The sequence below is a fragment of the Syngnathus typhle genome, linkage group LG14, assembly GCF_033458585.1.
Source record: "Syngnathus typhle isolate RoL2023-S1 ecotype Sweden linkage group LG14, RoL_Styp_1.0, whole genome shotgun sequence".
Lineage (NCBI taxonomy): Eukaryota > Metazoa > Chordata > Actinopteri > Syngnathiformes > Syngnathidae > Syngnathus > Syngnathus typhle.
The window spans coordinates 7,552,449-7,570,882 of record NC_083751.1 but is presented as its reverse complement, the minus strand read 5'-3'; the positions used below and the strand labels follow the sequence as shown (position 1 = coordinate 7,570,882).

Sequence of the window (18,434 nt, the reverse complement as noted above, 5' to 3'; positions counted from 1 at the left end):
TTTAATTTTAATCTATTTTTTAATGTAAAAATAAAAATAAGTGTTATATTTGTATTACAAGATGCTAATGTTTAAAATACACATAGGCTTACCACAGTTGAAAAACGATTGTCATAATTTTAATAAATCAACAACAAAAAATGTGAACAGCAGAACAGTCACGCAACCACAGTCTAGGAAGCGTGTTAAATTTTGTATTCACTAAATCAAACCAAATACAAACAACAAATTATATCTGATTCCTTTCATGAGTAATATTTGCATACAAGTCTAAATTACGGTCTTTTTCACTGTACCCGAACACAGCATTCGTCATCGTTGCTGCAGCTTTCTGCGCATCATCTTTTGTCTCGGCCGTGATATATGATCTCTTCTAGAACCTTATGTTACTTTTTGTATACACGCAATGCTTGTTTAACCCATTAACGCTACCCCGGTTTATTACTTGCATTTAGTCCCGCAGGGTTGATTAAAATTCGCCCGAGATGAATTCCTGCACGCACGTCATTCAGGTGACAAATGTCTCACCAAGCACAACCTCGGAACAAATGAGGACTCTCTTCGGCTTTTTGGGAAACATAGAGGAACTCAAACTCTTTCCACCCGAGTGAGTATCTTTGGAGAAGCTTCTGATGGTTCAGCAGGCCCCGTTGGAAGCTAACGCTAATGCATATCACGTACCCGCAGCTCCATCTCATCTAATCGGAACCACAGTTTATTGTACGGATGCAACCTAATTTTTCATGAACAATTCCATTTTCTTACATTTTGATCTTTATTATTTAGCTATTTTATTTGAAATTGCTTTCTATTATAATTATAAATACACTGTTTCTAAATGTAGTATAACTGTCATCTAAAATGCACTGGACACATTAGGTACATCTGCATGATCCACTACAACTAAGTGGAAAATTGTTTTTCTTTTTCTTAAATTGTTTCTTTTATAATTACCAAATATATTATCCAAATGATAAACGTGCTTATAACTCACCAGTACGTCATTATACGTATACAGACCGACCTAATCTTTTTTATTCTATATAATTCAGTCTTGGTTTTATTTTGAACCATAATACACTTTCCTCACTCTTACAAGGCAAAACTTTTGTTTTTTCCATAAGGACACATTTTGTCTCATCAACTTTAGAGTCCGTTCGTCCATTGAGGCGACTGCCTTGAGTTAAGAAGACGCCTTATCTGGTTGTCCCTGTTTGTATGCTGTGCACAACATATGTGTGTTTTCTTCCAGTGACTCTCCCTTGCCTGTGACTTCACGTGTGTGTTTTGTAAAGTTCCTTGAGTCTGAGTCGGTGGGCGTCTCCCAGCACTTGACCAACACCGTCTTCGTGGACCGGGCCTTGATCGTAGTGCCGTTTGCAGAAGGTTGGTGTCGGCTTCCTTCTCTGGCTGCTGAACTTAGATCACATGATTTGTATGTGACGATTTGCAAACACAATCACAGTGACCATTGTGTGCTCTCGTTTTCTTTTCTTTTGTGACAAATCAGACCTCGCTAACAAACAGTCTGAGGTGTTACTAAGGAGTTACTGGAAAATGTGAATCTCTGTTAATTTGTGTCTAGCTGTAAACTTCTCTCTGTGATTTGTGTTGTGGTTTTCATAGTGGACAAGTCAATTGCAGAGAGCCCCTTCCTTGCTGGCTGAAAGTGGTCCTCTACTGCCATCAGGAGATTAGAAAAAAATGGCACCAGGCTTGCAAGCCCCTCTTGTGTGTGTCTCTCTCTCTCTCTCCCTCTAATCTTGTTTTTCTCTATTCAATGAATATTCTCTTAGCTAGAGCTACTCAAATGTTTACAAGACTAGCATTAAGGTTCATCAAGATACTTATCACCAAATCAAGTAGGGATGCCCTACAACCGTATGCATGTGCAGAATTTGCCCAAGTGTAATATTCAGATACATCCCAAATAGAGCAATTTGAATGCACTAATTAACCTATAGTAATTTGTTTTACCTGAGCGTCTCGACGCGTAACTCTGAAAGGGTGGAGTGTCTCTCCCATTTTAACAGTGGTGTTTCTTTTTTGTCATTGTGTTTTACAGTTCTTTTTCCTGGTTCAGCCAGCTCTATATACCAGGCCCTGCTGCAAATGCCACCAAGCGTTTTGTCCTACGCAGCCTTATCCTGTTTCCCAAGTGTCTGTTATGTTGTTGCTGTGCACCTATGTGTGTGTGAGTGAGTGAGTGTATGTGTATGCGCGCATCTCCCTTTTACAATATGAAGTTGTCTAATGGAGGAGAAAAAAAAAACATTTATTGTTTTCAGATTGCACAACCATGGATTGAGCTTCTCATTTTAAATTGACTGTTCTTTTTCTAGCTTTGGGCACATCTTTCTTTCTTTTCTTTCTTTCTTTCTTTCTTTCTTTCTTTCTTTCTTTCTTTCTTTCTTTCTTTCTTTCTTTCTTTCTTTCTTTCTTTCTTTCTTTCTTTCTTTCTTTCTTTCTTTCTTTCTTTCTTTCTTTCTTTCTTTCTTTCTTTCTTTCTTTCTTTCTTTCTTTCTTTCTTTCTTTCCAGATTTTAGTGTGGACAAAACTGAGATGTGTTGTATCTCATTGACGTTGAAGTAGGTTGTGTTACTATAGTACGCTATAGTAGGGGTGTCAAACTCATTTTTTTCGCGGGCCGCATTGTAGTCCTAGCTTCTTTCGGAGGGCCATTATGACTGTCAACCCAAATAAATGTATGAGCACCTCATATTATATACAGTAAAAGCTGCAAAACAAACTGACAAACAGTAAAAGCTGCAAAACAAACTGACAAATAACTCGTTTTCAAATCAGACGAGTAAAAACTGGTCAAATATTAAAAAAAACGATATTAAAAGTGAAGACAATTTGCAATTCTAGTAATGACACGAATTTGATGCAAAATTTGTCTTTGCGGGCCACATAAAATGATGTGGCGGGCCGTATGAGACTCTCGGGCCTTGAGTTTGACACCTGTGCCCTATAGTATTCTAATAATAGTGACTGGTATGAGTATCGATACCTGTTATTGGTACTTGCCCAGAAAAGGTAATATGTATAAGCCTTTTCTGTTTGTGTATTGGTAAGTGCTGTTGAAATGTTCCCATGTTCACACCCAAGTCACAAACTTTGTTTTCTGTATCTCAATGTTTCTGTGTGCTTTATAGCGAAGCGAAGCAGCCGGCGCGAGTCGCTTGTTCATAAAACATCTAATGAAAGTTGAGAGCACATCCCACGGGACAACCGGCTGTGCTTGCTTACGTTTGGTTCATGACTTAGAAAACAAGTACAGGTGATCAAATCTCGGCAGTGTTGAACACAGTGTATAATTGTGACTATTCAACTCCTATTTGCTAATCCTACAGTCATATTGACAAAAGAGCAACAAGTCAGGGATTAAGATTTACAGACATGTGCATTTGTATTGGTCCTTGCTCCAGAGCAAGTCTTGTTTGTGAAAGTTGTGCGTGTTAACCGGTTTGCTTCTGCTAAAACCATCTCTTCTTTTTTTAGGAGTCATTCCTGATGAATCAAAAGCTATGTCGCTGCTGGCTCCGGCCAACGCCGTGGCGGGAATGATGCCTGGGGCGGGCCTTCTTCCAACACCCAATCCTCTGGCTTCTGTGAGATTGAATCCTAGACGGCTGCTGCTCAGCATTTGAAATAATAAAATGTGCTTCATGTTTCAGATGGGAGGGACCCCGTTCGGAGCGCCCAATTTGGAGCAGATTGCTGCAATGGGAATAGCGGGACCTAACATGAACCCCCAGGTCAATCAACAGTCGTCGTCCAAGTGTGTGCAAAGCAAAGTAATGCGTTTTATCTTATCACAATGTTGTGTTGGTTGTAGGCCCTTTCTGCAGACTTCCTGAAGCTCATGCAGTCTATGGATACAAAGTAAGAACCCAGTGGGCCTGTTTTTTTTTTTTTTGTTTTTTATTTCATTTGTTTGAATATTAAAACGTCCGTAATGTTGGCCATTGCAGGTTGAGTCCACTTGCAGCTGGACTGAACATAAATCCTGGCTTGAAGAATGATGGCTCAAACAAGGAAATTGAGGAGGCCATGAAACGAGTTCGAGAGGCTCAATCCCTCATTTCCGCCGCCATCGAACCAGGAAGTGGGTTTCGATAATTACAAGACATTTTTAGCTGTTCATTTAGGAAAAAAAAAACTTTCTGTCTACAAGTATTCTGTTTTTTTTAAGGTAAGAAAGATAACAAACGCAAACATTCTCGGTCCCGGTCCCGGTCACGACGGAGACGCTCCAGATCTCGCTCAAGACACCGGTAAAAACATTTTCTTTTCATCCAATCCACAGCTATCTTTGGTGGATCTTTGGTGGCAAGCAAATGCTACTCTTTCATATGTGGGATGTCCCCGATCTAGGAGGGGGGGAATAAATAAAGATAGCTGTTCTAACCGACTGAATTTTTTTTTTCTGTCAGACGCTCCCACAGCAGGTCTCGGAGGAGATCCCATTCAAGGACCAGAAGGAAGTCTAAAAGCCCACGGAGGAGGAAGTCTCACTCCCGAGATAGAAGCCGTCGCAGCAGATCCAGGTTGGCCTTGCGGCAAAGGTCCAACAGATTAATCCGGTCGGCCGAATTAATTGGCTGATATCAGCTCTTTAATAACCACTTCTACACCGTGCTCCCCGTGGCTAAAACAGTTTATAGTTTGTGCTGACATGATGTTGACTTTTGTGCATACAGGGACAGGAAGGAGGAAAAGTCCAAGAAGAGGTCAAAGACTCCACCCAAGAGTTACAGCAGTGCGAGGAGGTCTCGCAGTGTCAACCGGTAAGGACTGCCATGCGTCATGGGGGTTCAATGGAGTCAGCAAGAAACAATGGAGAGCTGTTCATCTGTCAGAATGTTACAGTCATGGATTCTTTTTGTTTTTTAATTTTTCAATTAATGTTTCAGGAGGCACAGGCGAAGCCGCAGTGGATCCAGGTCCTCTAAAAAACGCTTGACCAGGTCTCCATCGCTCAGACGGTGAGCTGTCAGGAGTTTTCTTTTTTCATTCTAATTAGCCTGACAGATAAATATCACTGTGGCTGTGTGTGCGTGAAGGCACAAGAAGGAGAAGAAGAAGGACAAAGATCGTGAGAAGGAACGAGAGAGAGAGCGGAGGGAACACAGGGACCAAGGTAGAGAGCAGAGGGAACGTTCATCCAGTAAGAAGAAAAGCAAAGACAAAGAGCGAGACCACGACCGCAAGTCAGATAGCGACAAAGGCGATGTGAAGGTTTGTGAGGCCGATTTAATTTTTATTTGAGCGGGGGAACCGTGTGACTTAAAGGCCTTTTGTTTTCAGGTGATGCGGGATTACGACGAAGAAGAGCAGGGCTACAGCAGTGAAAAGGACATGGAGGAGGATGAGGAGAGGAAGAGTGACTCGGACTACGCCTCATCACCCAAAGGGCTCAACGTAATGGAGAGAAGCCAGTGCCATGCTCCCAAAAAGTCCAAACTCAATGGAGATGATCACCATCAGGAAGACATGGAAATGAGTGACTAAGATCCCCATTTCCAGGGTATTTTTAATGTGGGCAACTTATTACTGTATCTGTGCCTGATCATTTGAAGTACAATGTGGTATTGACTGTAAACAAAACAAAGGTGTAGGATGAAGGACTATAATGCGGTTATCGTTTTAAGACTTCTCTTGTACTTTTTGTGCTTGATGTCAGTTTTCAATGAAATACTTCTTCTTCCTCACTATTCAGCTTTTCCCATAACATGTCCAGTTCCATTTTCATTTCCAGTCCTTTATATGTGAACACTGAAATATGGTTTTGTTTTACAAAATGAAACTAATAAAACTGGTGCGATTTCACCATGGTGTGTGTGTGTGTGTGTGTGTGTGTGTGTAACATCTTTTTGGAAATAACAAACCAGAGAATTAAGAGATACGTTTTCTTTAAAAACATCTATATACAAAAATAGTAACTTCCACCATGTTACAATCCAATGTTGAATCAAGTCATGTGACACAATATGGAAAATGCTCAACTTGAGTTGAACACAAGAGGACACCAAAAGGAAGAAACTGTGACTCCCAAGAACATGTACAGATTGTGCAGATTAAAGGCTTTTGTTTGTGTAAAATGAAAACTAACCCAAAGAACAATCCTTTGTTGCTTACAACAGCTACTAATTTATATAACCCCACTTTTAAAGCGTATAAAGGTGATATAAACATCAGACAGACTACATGGTACCATAAAAAAACCTGCAGCATTTATAGCATTGCTTCAGTATGAACATTTTAAATGCCACTTTTTAAGGTTGAGAGTTGTGTATTTAAAAACAGAGCACAAAGATGCAGAAGAAGTGAATTTTGTGAATTTGATGATCGACTAATCAAAAAATCTGTCGAAGTACAGGGTGTTTCCCCCCCAAAATGACATCCCTTGCAATATCTGAGTGAACACGTCTCAGGCAAAACATAATTAAACATATTAGAACAGATATACTAGATTATTTAATCAATTTTACAAAGCTTAAACAAATATTCAATACACATACCGTTAACGCTAGTGACAAGTCGTGACATTTTTTTTGTGCTCTGTCCAAAGCTACTTTCCAGTGAGTTTGCAGCACACAAAATCAATATAAAAGTAACACTAAACTTAAACTCGGTTAGCTTTTAGATATCTCGATAATACCTAACATTATTTGACTGAGAATTTCCGACATTAATAGAGTGAAATGTCATTTCTTTAGGGGAACACCCTTTACGGTAATATCTTTTAATGGGTGCGAGTGCATCTTGTGAACTTGTTAAACACATAAAGGATCAGTTCTTACACAGCTAAAATTTGTATTCACTTATATACAACTCTGCATATGATTCCTGCGTGTTGGCAGCCCAGTACCACACACACACTTGTCTCTTAGTCAAAATAAGTGTTTTAACACTCGCACACTTTTTACAAATTTAAACAAGTACAAGTGAAACAAACACTGTTTGGCTTGTATTTTCATTGTCAAAAATGGGCAGTGTATTTAAAAAAGTGACTGGTATCGTACCACTTTTTTGGGCACACCATGCCAGTGGTATGGTACCTAAAGGGCGGCTGTAAATGCAGCGCAGTTTGTTGATTGGTTGAATAAGACAACAAATTGTGCCCCCCCCCGTACACACACACAAAAAAAAGTTTGCTTTCCACGTGCCAGGAAGAAATTACCGTTAAATACAGTACAGATGTAAAAACATGAATAAGTAGTGTCCCGTTGCAATGATGTCAAATTATCATTCAATCCCTCCTGTCCCACGTGGTGGAAAAATGGCTTTAAATACTGTACTGCTTTTTTTTTTTTTTGTTCAGCTAGCCGTGGAGATGTTCATTGAGTTGAGGTTAGGGAGAAGTTAGAGACTGAAAGGGTAGGGTTGCCCACTCCCTGAAAAATCAAGAGACACCTCATCAGCAGGGACGGCCGACCTAATTGCCTTTACTGAAGTGATTTTTTTGGGGCAAATTCTTTGTGGGTGAAACAATTTTTTAACAAATTAATAGTGAATAAGATGCATGTTTTTTTTAAATGCTATGAACACATGCAAAAGTTATTCAGAAACTTACTGGATTTTAAAATGAACTTATCTTTCAAACAGAAACATTTCCTGTTTAACTTAAAACTGTATAAATGTGTATATAAAAATAAATAATAATAAGCAAAACATTTATCGTGTAACTTATGAACAGCGCAATGCCACATTGTGTGGAGGCAGCTTATTTTTTTTTCCATTTAGAAATTTACTACTATGAGGAGCGGTTTCTCTTTGGCTACTGCAGAGTAAAACTCTGAGCTAGACATGCCGTAATTGAGGCTCACAACGAGCTCGCCTTTAATGAGTTCAGCAGAACCTTTGTTTCACACATCTGAGGACAAAGCTACTGCTGCTTTAACATTGGGGAGGTCAGCCATCTGAACTTGTCAAATTGTACTTGTTTACAACCCAAAAATATTCCATGTACGTATATCGGATGTTTGTCGATTGCATTTTTCAAGGGACGGTTGGCAATCCTACGTAAGGGTGTCAGGGAGAAAGTTAATGTTTGTGTAGTGAAATGTTGCATCATAAACATCCACCTCGCCACCAACCTGATGAAGGGTGGGTTAAAGGTCAGGGAAGCGGCTGGGGTTTTCTTTGAACTCGCCGGGGATGGTAAAAATGCTTTCATCAAAGCTGTCATAGCGAAACTCCTGAAAAGTCACGGTGGCTGTGATGGTAGGAAAGACTGGGATGTCTGCAAGAAGACAACATTTGACAGGATGGTACTCCTATTTTGTCGAAATAACATCTCAGTCAAACGTCTAATGTCTCCTTGAATTGCATTTACTGTATTTAACATTGGTTTAATGTCTTTCTACACCTGTGTGACAGTCAAGAAAAAAATATATAAGGTGCACGAGTAAATATTTTCTCAATTACCCTGCGTGACTTTAAACAACACTGAGAAACACAAAGTGATCATATTTAGATTTTTTGAAAGGGACGTGAAATTCTAATCTTTTGGGTATGCAAGGTGGTTTTCTTACCGAGCTTGACAGGAAAACCTGGAGGGAGCTTCATCTGAACAAACTCCCTGAGTTTATTAAAGTGCTTAAAGGGTGCAATCACCTCTAGAACATTCAATAACCTGAGGAAAAGAAAAATTGTGTCAGACGTCAGAGCTAAGCTACTAAGGTTCGTCAGTCATATTTACAGCATGCTTTGTTTCATTTCATTCAAATCTATAAACATATTCATTCACGTTTCAAAAATCGTCATCGGCCACTTGTGTGTCTCATCCCATGGGACTTACGAGTCGATGCTCAGGGGGAAGTCTTGACTCATGGCAACGGTGGCCTTGAAGTTTTTCTTGCTCTCTTTGCACAGCAGCTCTCTGCCCAGATGAGGAGCTCTGAGCAAAGATGCAAAACATCCCGCAGGTTAATGCGACGTCATGTTGTCTACGGTCAAGCTGTTTTCATTCAATACAAGCACACAGGTTTTAAAATGTCCAAATGCCAATTTTGTCTCTCCTCAATTTTCCCTGGACGCTCAAAGGTGAACGGATCAGGCAATTAATCTAAAACATCTATTTTATACCATGTGTAGAACTTGCAGGTAAACCTGAGCCAATCCCAGCTGACTGTGGCCTAATAAGTCTTAAAGTGCTTGTCCGTGTCCCCAGAGACACCTACTTTCCATTGTCAGCAGTGATGTATTCTTCCCAGGATATGGCGCAGGGTGAAGGTGGGGTTAGAGATTGCCTCCTCGCAGGCTGGAGAAATCGACCAACAAAACAAAAATCACATTAAGAGGCGAGACAAATTACAATTTATCTTTCACCGCTAGATGGCAGCGTAGAGAGTATAGAGCCATGTTGTTATACAAAGTTCACTCTTCTGCCATGCGTAATGATGATCCGCAAGATGTGACTCACCTCAAAGTTTTGATCAACGAGGTTCCCTCCTTTGCTCAGACTCTCCATGATGGCTTTGTTCCTCAAGATGTCCTCCTCGCTCAGATGCTCCCGCCTCTTCCTGGACTCAAGCACCAGGCCGTTCACAGAGTAGAAGTCGGCCAGAAAGTTTCCAACACGTTCCTAAGGATAAAAAAAAAATCAACTCATCTATGGGAAGGCTGCAATCCTTTAGTTTGTATTTCTGCCTACAGTGCAATTTGATGAGAATCGTTTTGATGAGATGCCGACAGCTGTTACCAACCGTCTTGTCTTCTCTGAAGAGCCATCCGGTTTGTGATCTAGAGAAGGTGATGGACTTGGTGGAGAGCGTGGCCGAGTACACGTCGCTGCTCATCAGAATGTCCACTTCCTCCTCCGTCTCTGTCTCAGACTCCTGAGGATGTGATTCACAAATGTCAAGACAACAACCCTAACAAGTTCCATACTGTTTCTTTAATAAGTAATATTATAAACTGTAATGGTTGGGAGGAACACAGAGTGATTTTGTTTCTTCTCAGCGCCTCACAAACCTCATGGTGTATCCGCTGGTAGACTTTCTGCTCGTTGTCCAGCACCACAAAGGACTCCGAAGGAATGGCGTTGCCGTTGAAGATGAAACTCAGGTCACCGCGTTGACACTTCATATCGGTAAAGTCGATCAAGGTTGTGTCAAGTCTACAGACAAGTGCAGAAGTGTAAAAGCGTCAGTCAAACAAGAATTTGACTTTACATTACTTTTGCGAGTTCTTACATGGGTTGCATACTAAACTATTTAAAGAAAAAAAAACTTTACAGTGTATACAGTATCTATTTAATGTAAAGCATCTGAAAAACTGCACTGTACCTCTAAATACAAGCATCAATTTTTAACATTAGCTTCAGATTAAAAGATATAAGTGAAATTCATTGTACACAGAGCAATCACACGCAAAAACATTTGTTTCTTCGATGACGGTGATTTGCATTTTCTGACATGACTTGCCTGATGTTGAGTCCCTGTTTGTAGATCTTACATGCATCCGAAGGAAGAATTCTGGAGAGCAGAGGCACTGCAACATTGGAAGATGGACGTCGTGTAAAACAACACATTAGCGGACGGGAATATTTAGAAATAAATAGGAATGGGATACTTAAGATGACATGGAAAAACAACAACCAAAAAAAACCACTATCACCTCCAACTATTATTATACTGACAGTCTTCTGGTCATTTCGGCACTGAAAGACTAACAAAGAAAACAAATCCCATCAAACCTGGGATGCAAATCTGACTCACCCCAACTTTGGAAGTCCCAATGAAGCTCCAAGTAAAAGTCTCCAAGCTGCAAAAAAATATTAAAAAGATATTCATTTGCTGTAAGAATACTGAAGAATAATCATGGTCAGTCTACTTGGAATACCGCCGAAGAAAACTAACTGTGCATGATGCAAACTGTGGGGACACACTTTTAGATTATATAGATTTAACCAGAAAGACAAATGCCCTGAGCTTTACAGAACCAAAGAGAGCTTGGGCTCAAGGTAAAGCAACATTCACCAGAATCTGACATTGGGACGTAAGCCTGAGGACATTCAAAGCTGAGTCCATGCCTCAGTTAAGAACATGAGGTTGAGGTATCATATTCGGCCATCTGCGCCGTGTGCCCCTAGGGGGGTGCGCTATTACACATCTGACCTGGAAACTAAAATCATCGGGCGATTACACTTGTCAGCTAGCCTCCATAACCTCATGTTAGGAAGATACAAGTGTAACGACGCATCTCCTTGTGTGAGTCACAATTGATGCTAAGAGCGACAACTACTGATCATGTTCATTAAACTGCATCAATAGAGTGCATAGCGGAAAGGCCGCATAGAGGTTAATTTAATCAACTGCTTCATGTAATCAGGCTCTGAAGGGGAGGGGAAAAAAGGACAAGAACAAATGAAGAAAAGAAAATATGACATACCTCTTTCAGTGCATTTAACAACTTTGGCCTCTTTTCCTCGACACTCTCCCTAGATTGTTGCTTCAACTTCCTCAGCAGCGCCGTTACTGGACAACAAAGAGAAAACAAGACCGGTTTAATTCATGAGCTATCAACTGCAAGTGCATGACAAGCGGGAATCCAGTTAGAAAGCAGAAAGAGCAAAGTACATAATTCATCACATTCATCAGGAAGAAAAGCAGCATGGCTCCAAAATGTGGGAGCTTCATATAAACATGTTGAGTACATTTATAATCAATACTTTCATACCCACCTTTCGGATGACACACAATAAATAAATAAATCGACAAATTGCATGTTAAGTATCCTCATGGTCAATTGAAAAATTGACACAAACATGTTGATCCTAATACTCTATATCTCGCCAGAATAAAATGAGTGCAGCCCTCAGTGTGTCTAATGAGCGTGGACAAGCCAAGTTGGGGCTCCCTACTGATCGCCTCACAATCAGTCAGTGGGACAAAACAGACCACCCAGCCACTCTTGGAGAACAAGTCTGGAGACCGAATCAAGCGCTTTGTTATGTCGGCAGCTGTTGTGAAATAGGTGTATTGTATTGTAACACTGAACCAAATTTACTCTCTTGACATCAATTCAGCGTTATACCAATGAGGAGACTTTCCTTGAGTTAATTAGGAGATATTTCACCTACACCGGCTAAAAAAAAAAAAAAGAGTTTAGCCCTCTGGATGAGCTTTCAATTGCTAGTTCAGGCCTCCTTGGCAATTCTCCCAAAACCTGAGAACAGTCAATATTTACCACCTGGTATCATGTGAATGCACTCAACTGGGTGGCTGAATAATTTTTCAAATATTAAACAGTTACAATAATGTTAAAATACAATGAGATTTTTGGACAGTGCAAAAAGTCTCTTATGAAGGAATTGTCTGATTAAAGTTTGTGTACAAAATTAAAAAGAAAATGGAGTAGTTAAATATCCTCCATGCAATTTTTTTTTCATTTTCAAAGTGTCATCTAAATGGCACAACTCTTCCAAATGTGGCAGTTTACCACACGTGAGAGTCAGAAGAAAATAGCCGGAGACTTATTCTGCTCTCCATCCCTCTGGAGCTGATTTGGTGTGTTTTTCTGGTCAACCGACACGGTCCCATCTTTCAGCGGGGAAATAAAATCCATGCAAATATCTTTGCAACATTTTTTTTTCTTTATTTTCCCGAGATGCTACGCCTCCCCTGAATTTCCTTGGTATACAAGAGAGGAAAACTAAAGTTAGCAGCTAGCGTGAAGCCTGGATCAATCAAGTGCCAAATACCACCACTAATTAGTGTGTCACACATGAGCAGCAGCATCTCCTCTGGTGAGTAAACACCAACGTGTCTGTCTGCCTTTAAAGAGCCCTGCTGACAGCAGTGCAGTGTTGCGAAAATGCCACTTTGGGCACAAACTGACTAACTATCAAAACGAAAATCTATTTATACCTTTATTTGCAGTAGGAGTCCAAACAAGAAAAAGTCAGGGTGTGATTGGTGAAAATGTAGGTCACAAACATTGGTTCAAAATAACTTCAGACAATAAAAGCTTTGATAGAATATCTTATGCTAAGAATAGCCTGAGCTTACAGTTCGAATACAGCACCGATGCAACTTCGTTTGGATTTTAACGAAGAGGAAAACCAGAGTTAGGGTTAAAGCCAGAGGGTAGAATGGGGGGCTTGGGATTAATCAGCCAATGAGGAGAGCGAAAAACAACCAACAATTTTCTTTTCATCCACACACCAAAGGCTGGAGGGCCTTGAGGAATGTCATGCTCAAAGCAGCCAGGGCAGCGTCATGGCCTCGTTGGCAGGAAGCAGCAAAATGTGTAGGAGTACTTTTTGGGATTTGCAACTGTTGAGTTGAACTATTTTCACTTTAGAAAGCTCAAATTGATAGCGGAGAGAAAGAAATTTAAGTAAATGTCCTTCTCTTGAGGCACCATGTCAGACAGTCTGATACTTACTCATCTGTCTGTCTCCGTAACTAATAGCCTCTGCAAGGGGGCTCCATCCTTGAGCATTCTTCACCTTCACTGGTGCATTGTGGGCCAGCAACAAATGGGCGCATTCTGGAGAAGGGAAGGAAGCATGGACAGTCCATCAAAAAACTGTGTAACACACTTCACACTAACAATTTTACATGTGCAAATTAAATAGAATAAAGAATAAATAAATTAAATGAACAGAATATTAAAGTTTTTTTTTTAAAGTGCCTGGTTTTAATTTGTTTATTTTGCTCTTTTACAATTTATTATTTTTATTATTTTACTTTACAGATTAGATGAGGCTCTTAATCTGGTGAAATGAGAGTCGCTAGAAAATTATTTCTTGTAAAAAGCATTCAACCTTGAAATGCTGTCCTAGTTCATGCATTTCTCATTTCCTGTTGTAAATGCAATTTCTTTTCCATTTGATCAACCTTCAGAAAAGAGGAGAACATCCACAAATAATGATCCATCCTACAATTGGACACACATGGGAATAAGACAAAGAAAGCGCAAACATGACAAAGTGAAAAAGGTAGACAAAAGGCTCAGGCATAAAGGCAAAATGATATTCTTGTGCTTTGTCTGTGAACAGCCGGTGACAAAACAACAACCGCCCAAATACCAATCCTGTTATTCCGGTCATCTGATACTTCTGTCATGATGACGTCACTCATTAAAAGGTTGGCGGTGTGGAGGCAGCTCACTCGCAGACCACTTAGCAAAAAAGTGCAGTCATCTGCGTAGTGTTTCGATGAGGCAGAACTCACGGGATCTTAAAAGCCATTCCACCACCACCGAGGCAGATAAAGCACAGCGAGCGACTAACTCCATACAGAGTTCAAAGTCACTGTCCAAAAGCAGATTAGTCAGTCCTAATGACAACACCCTAAAAAACAGGTGACTGCACTGAATCATATGCAGACGTTTTATAGATTAAGTAAAAAAGTCAGGCGCTCATTGTTCATATTCTCGAAAAAGTCATAACTAATTGTTCACATTCTCGAAAAAGTCATGACGCTGAATGTCGCAAATTGTCAGTCTTGCGCTTTACAGTGAAACACTGCTCACCTCTAAATTTATTTCAAATCAGAGTTGGAATATTGCCACAATGTGCCAAAATTGACTGGAAAATGAGAGGGAAGGTAACAGGCTCACGCCAGCCAGTTATAAACCCTGCTGGAGTAGTTACAACAATTTTCACTAGACTGTTTTTCTGTCTAACTGGGTCAATTTGGCTGCTTGTTTAAAGAACAAACCCTTTGGAAAAGTATTAAGTATCAAAGAGGATGCTTTTTATTAACATCCTTACAAAAACACTGAAAATACTTCTTACGCAATCGTCCTCCTGTGAATTTACCGTAAATCTAATTTGAGATCAGGCTCTATGGGCGTTCCTCCACCCAACGACCCATAAGGGGTGGTCTCTAGTTGATGGGATTTGGAAGTGCTGCAGTATTTGCAGCAGATCAGACTGCAGCTGTCATGAGGGTTTTGTATCCGAAGTAAAACATCAAACATCTGTGCCCCAAGCTGGGCTGAACATCTGTATTCCAGCTCCGGGATGAAGCAGTTGATAATGGGATTTACTGCTCAGAAAACACATGCGCACTCTGACGTAAGGCTCATAATGCCTGAAGCTTTTCACCTACACAGGCTATCCAATGATTGTGCAATGACAACATTTAGCAGACACGTTACATAATCCAAGTGCCTTTTTGTGGTTACCCTAAACTGCACGACTGCTAGTTTTTATTGATGCAGCATTGCAATTTGTTGGGAATTTTAGCATCCTTTTTTTGCTGGTAATTTAATAATGGAGCTGACACTGCTCAACCTGAATTTAGTGGAATTATGTCACGGGTACAATATCAGTGGCCCACATTTGTATTCAGTTTGCTCTGCTGGTAGCCTACTAATTGTGAGCAAAGCATGAAAGCATTAAAATGACTGGCTTAAAATGGTCATGATTTCCCAGGAGCCAAGGCCACGGATGTATTACAAGTTCCATCTGTAGCAAAAGAAATGCGTAGAAATGAAATTAGCTTGCATTGTGAGTGCATGGCACTGCAGGAATTGTTCCAATTTAGCCATCGGCAAAATATTTTGCAAGTCGTACAATTCACAAAAATTGTTTTATGCAGGCTCAATGTCCATAGGTAGTATCTAATTTGGGATGTTTTTTTTAAAATGTATTTTAGCTATTTGGATCCTCGACTGTAGTCATTCCGCCAATGATTTCAAAGGGGTGGATGCTTAAACATTAGTGTATGTCTGCACTTACTGAGAGCTCTTGTTCATTCATTTTTAATATACCTGTACATCTCGGGGGTTTGGCGTGGGGTAGTTAATAAAGGCTTGCACAGACAAACAAAGTCTCCACATCACCGACAGGGTAGCCACACCCCGGTTACTGTATGATGTCATGCTGTAGCCCTCCGTCTATCTAATCCGAGCATCCCCGCAGGACATGGCAGCAGCTCAGGCAAAAAACTGACAACCTCATTTGCACAATCAATTCCCCAGTGTCCAATCCGACTCTGCTGTTTGAATTCTGTTCAGGCTGTGGTGGAAAAACGGAATCAATTGCAAGCTGTGCTTCATTGGAAGAACGAATGTGAAGTCCACCACATGTAACCATGCTTGAACTGTACCCTGAGAGGATACATTTTTCAATAACATGTTCCATGACCCACTTGCACAATCAAAGGGGAAGTGAATTAATATTTTAATACTCAGGTTTTCAGTCCAGCTTCAGTGAGTCAAAAGTTATTTGGAGTTTACACTGTGTGCTTGATAGATTATAATGTGAATTGTGAACATCAAACTAAATTTTATTTTCGTGGAGCCTTGAGTTACAAACGTCACTGCTTGCTAACAATAGGAGTTAAAGTCTTGCAAAAAAAAAAAAAAGACCTCTATTTGTGCACAATTTCAGATGTACCTACACAAAGTTGCATGATGAAAAATAGTTACCTGAACGCCCGACATGAATGTAACCGACTTACCTTTGTGCCCCAACATGACAGCCAGATGCAAAGGTGTGTTTCCTGGAGAAGGCAGAAGACTGAATTTATTGCATTTAGTAAAAACAGACTACATTAATGAGAAGTGAAAATCAAGTTGGAATAACGTGTTGTCCATTTCTATACTGAAAAGTACAGTGGGCAAAGTATTGCACAGTGCATTAAACTGAAAGAAAATGGATCTTAAATAGAGATTAGTAACTAAACAATGACGTGCTAAGGATTCATCTGAGGAATGCATTCTTGGAAAATTAGCACTGGCGCATCCCTCAAAGGAGCACTTGCTGAGCTTTTCTTTTGGATTAGCAGACAAACACATTCCTGAGTAAGTAGGTTTTCTATTGCTGTGAGCCAACTGTGGGTACATGCAGAAGAATTCCTAATAGACCAATATAATAATAAGCAGAAGAATTCCTAATAGACCAATATAATAATAATTCCTAAAGACCCAATATGACGATATAAATATCTTGGTCAGACAAATTGCTTACTTCAAATAGTGATTGTACTGACAAGAAGTTTAGTAAATGTAAAAGCCCGCCTTGTGTAACTGTGACTGGCACAAAAGGTTTCAGTTTCTCTGCAGTGCAATCTGAGCCGCAGATTCTGACTCGTGTGAGGGCTTGACAATTGAATAAAAAAAAAAGTTAGAGCTCCAACCCAACAGAGATCCACATGGCTGACCCCTGCTTGTGCTGCACTATGAGGACAGGCCACATTCCAGTACAGACAAGAGAAACAAGGGTGTGTTTGGTCGGAAATCCTGTTTTTATCTAAGCAGACTTTGCCCTGCCAATTGGGTTCCGTCATGTGCAACTTTCACAACTCTGCAAGGCCATCACAAACACTCAAGCACGACCTAATGAGATTTGCACTCTACAGAGAGGAGTTTTTAATACATTTTGGGGGATCATTCAAAACGATCCTACCTATGCAAATGAGTTTCCTTTCCTTCAGGGAGGGACCATCCAAACCAATCAAGTTGTTGGATAGTTGTTAAATGAAAACAGGGCTTTCTAGATTTTGTCGTTTTCAATTTATTACCACGTGTCTATGTTTACAAAGTGACCTACTCAGTGGAGTTTTTTACTTGTGTATTAATAGCTTCCATTATTTTCCATTGTAAACAATGGTTTACTTGATTTCCCTGAGTTGTATTGCAAACTCACTTAGACTTGAACAAATGAACATGATGTGTTTTGAGAGGTTTCCCTTTACGTCGCATAAAAATACTCACCATGGATGTCCTTCTGGGATATGTTTTGAGTCCGTATAAGCGATGAAAGGCGTCGCACGTCGCCTTTGAACACACATTCGTGGACCGGAAAGTCCTGTCCACTTCGGATGATGGGATTTTTGTTGTTGTCGTCAACAACATCGGCTGATGACAGCGTGCTGTTGGCGTTGAGGTGCTGGTTCCGTTTTTGCTGTTGCTGCTGCGTGGATGCTGACTTGACCAACTTGTGGTTACTGAAGATTCGACTCGCCCTGCTTTGGCTGTTTGTCTTGCAGGCGGTGAACGTTCCGGTGGCTGCTTCTTCGTCAGGTTCCAACAAGTCATCGTCCTGACTGGGTCTGTGATCCTTTCGCAGCGATCGGATCTTCTCTCCGGTCATTTTTCTAAAGAGCTGACGTGAAAGGAGTAGAGGGCGACGAGGACCCTCCGGGACAATTGATGCGATTCGCCAGCTGGAAGTCTTCAAGCAACCAATGTGAAGAAAATAACATGAAAGACACTTTAAAGAGGGGGGTTTCGCTACAAAAAAAAAAGACCACTAAGTCCTTATTAGTGGTAAGTGTGTTAGAAATAAAATTGCTGTTATCCACCCATCGCTACTGTCAGCACAACACGAGCGCCTGTCGATGACTTCGTCTAAGTGTCTTCCGCTTCAACCTATCGCGAGAGTTCATAGCAGTAGTAACTGACGGGCACAAGCCATAAAAACAAAATAACAAACTGCATTTAATATTTAAAGTAAAAGAAAT

At 40.4% G+C, this 18,434-nt stretch overlaps 2 protein-coding genes across 12 annotated transcripts; one reads left to right on the top strand and one right to left on the bottom strand.

The window, feature by feature from the left end:
* The first annotated feature begins 302 nt into the window (after nucleotides 1–302).
* LOC133167551 (serine/arginine-rich splicing factor 11-like) lies at nucleotides 303–5,835 on the top strand. 10 transcript variants are annotated; one of them, XM_061298449.1, is made up of 13 exons: nucleotides 303–607; nucleotides 1,296–1,386; nucleotides 3,159–3,283; nucleotides 3,505–3,614; nucleotides 3,681–3,761; nucleotides 3,842–3,888; nucleotides 3,978–4,111; nucleotides 4,199–4,280; nucleotides 4,440–4,589; nucleotides 4,707–4,793; nucleotides 4,920–4,991; nucleotides 5,070–5,244; nucleotides 5,314–5,835. In XM_061298449.1, the coding sequence occupies exons 4-13, from the start codon at nucleotides 3,531–3,533 to the stop codon at nucleotides 5,515–5,517; spliced, it is 1,116 nt and encodes a 371-aa protein (XP_061154433.1). In that variant the 5' UTR covers nucleotides 303–607; nucleotides 1,296–1,386; nucleotides 3,159–3,283; nucleotides 3,505–3,530; the 3' UTR covers nucleotides 5,518–5,835. The 10 variants fall into 10 exon arrangements, with proteins under 10 accessions (XP_061154433.1, XP_061154432.1, XP_061154430.1 ...); XM_061298448.1 differs by having other exon boundaries at nucleotides 1,627–3,283; XM_061298446.1 differs by adding an exon at nucleotides 1,125–1,182 and having other exon boundaries at nucleotides 1,253–3,283.
* A 66-nt stretch (nucleotides 5,836–5,901) lies between these two features.
* LOC133167550 (ankyrin repeat domain-containing protein 13C-like) lies at nucleotides 5,902–18,351 on the bottom strand. Of its 2 annotated transcripts, XM_061298440.1 has the most exons (14): nucleotides 17,686–18,351; nucleotides 16,431–16,472; nucleotides 13,402–13,506; nucleotides 11,404–11,489; nucleotides 10,731–10,776; nucleotides 10,437–10,503; nucleotides 9,985–10,129; nucleotides 9,717–9,848; nucleotides 9,434–9,595; nucleotides 9,192–9,271; nucleotides 8,810–8,908; nucleotides 8,544–8,644; nucleotides 8,106–8,251; nucleotides 5,902–7,403 (listed from the first exon to the last, which is right to left on the bottom strand). In XM_061298440.1, exons 1-13 carry the CDS (start codon nucleotides 18,062–18,064, stop codon nucleotides 8,121–8,123), a joined length of 1,575 nt encoding a protein of 524 aa, XP_061154424.1. In that variant the 5' UTR covers nucleotides 18,065–18,351; the 3' UTR covers nucleotides 5,902–7,403; nucleotides 8,106–8,120. The 2 variants fall into 2 exon arrangements, with proteins under 2 accessions (XP_061154424.1, XP_061154423.1); XM_061298439.1 differs by having other exon boundaries at nucleotides 5,902–8,251.
* Between the last annotated feature and the right edge of the window lie 83 nt (nucleotides 18,352–18,434).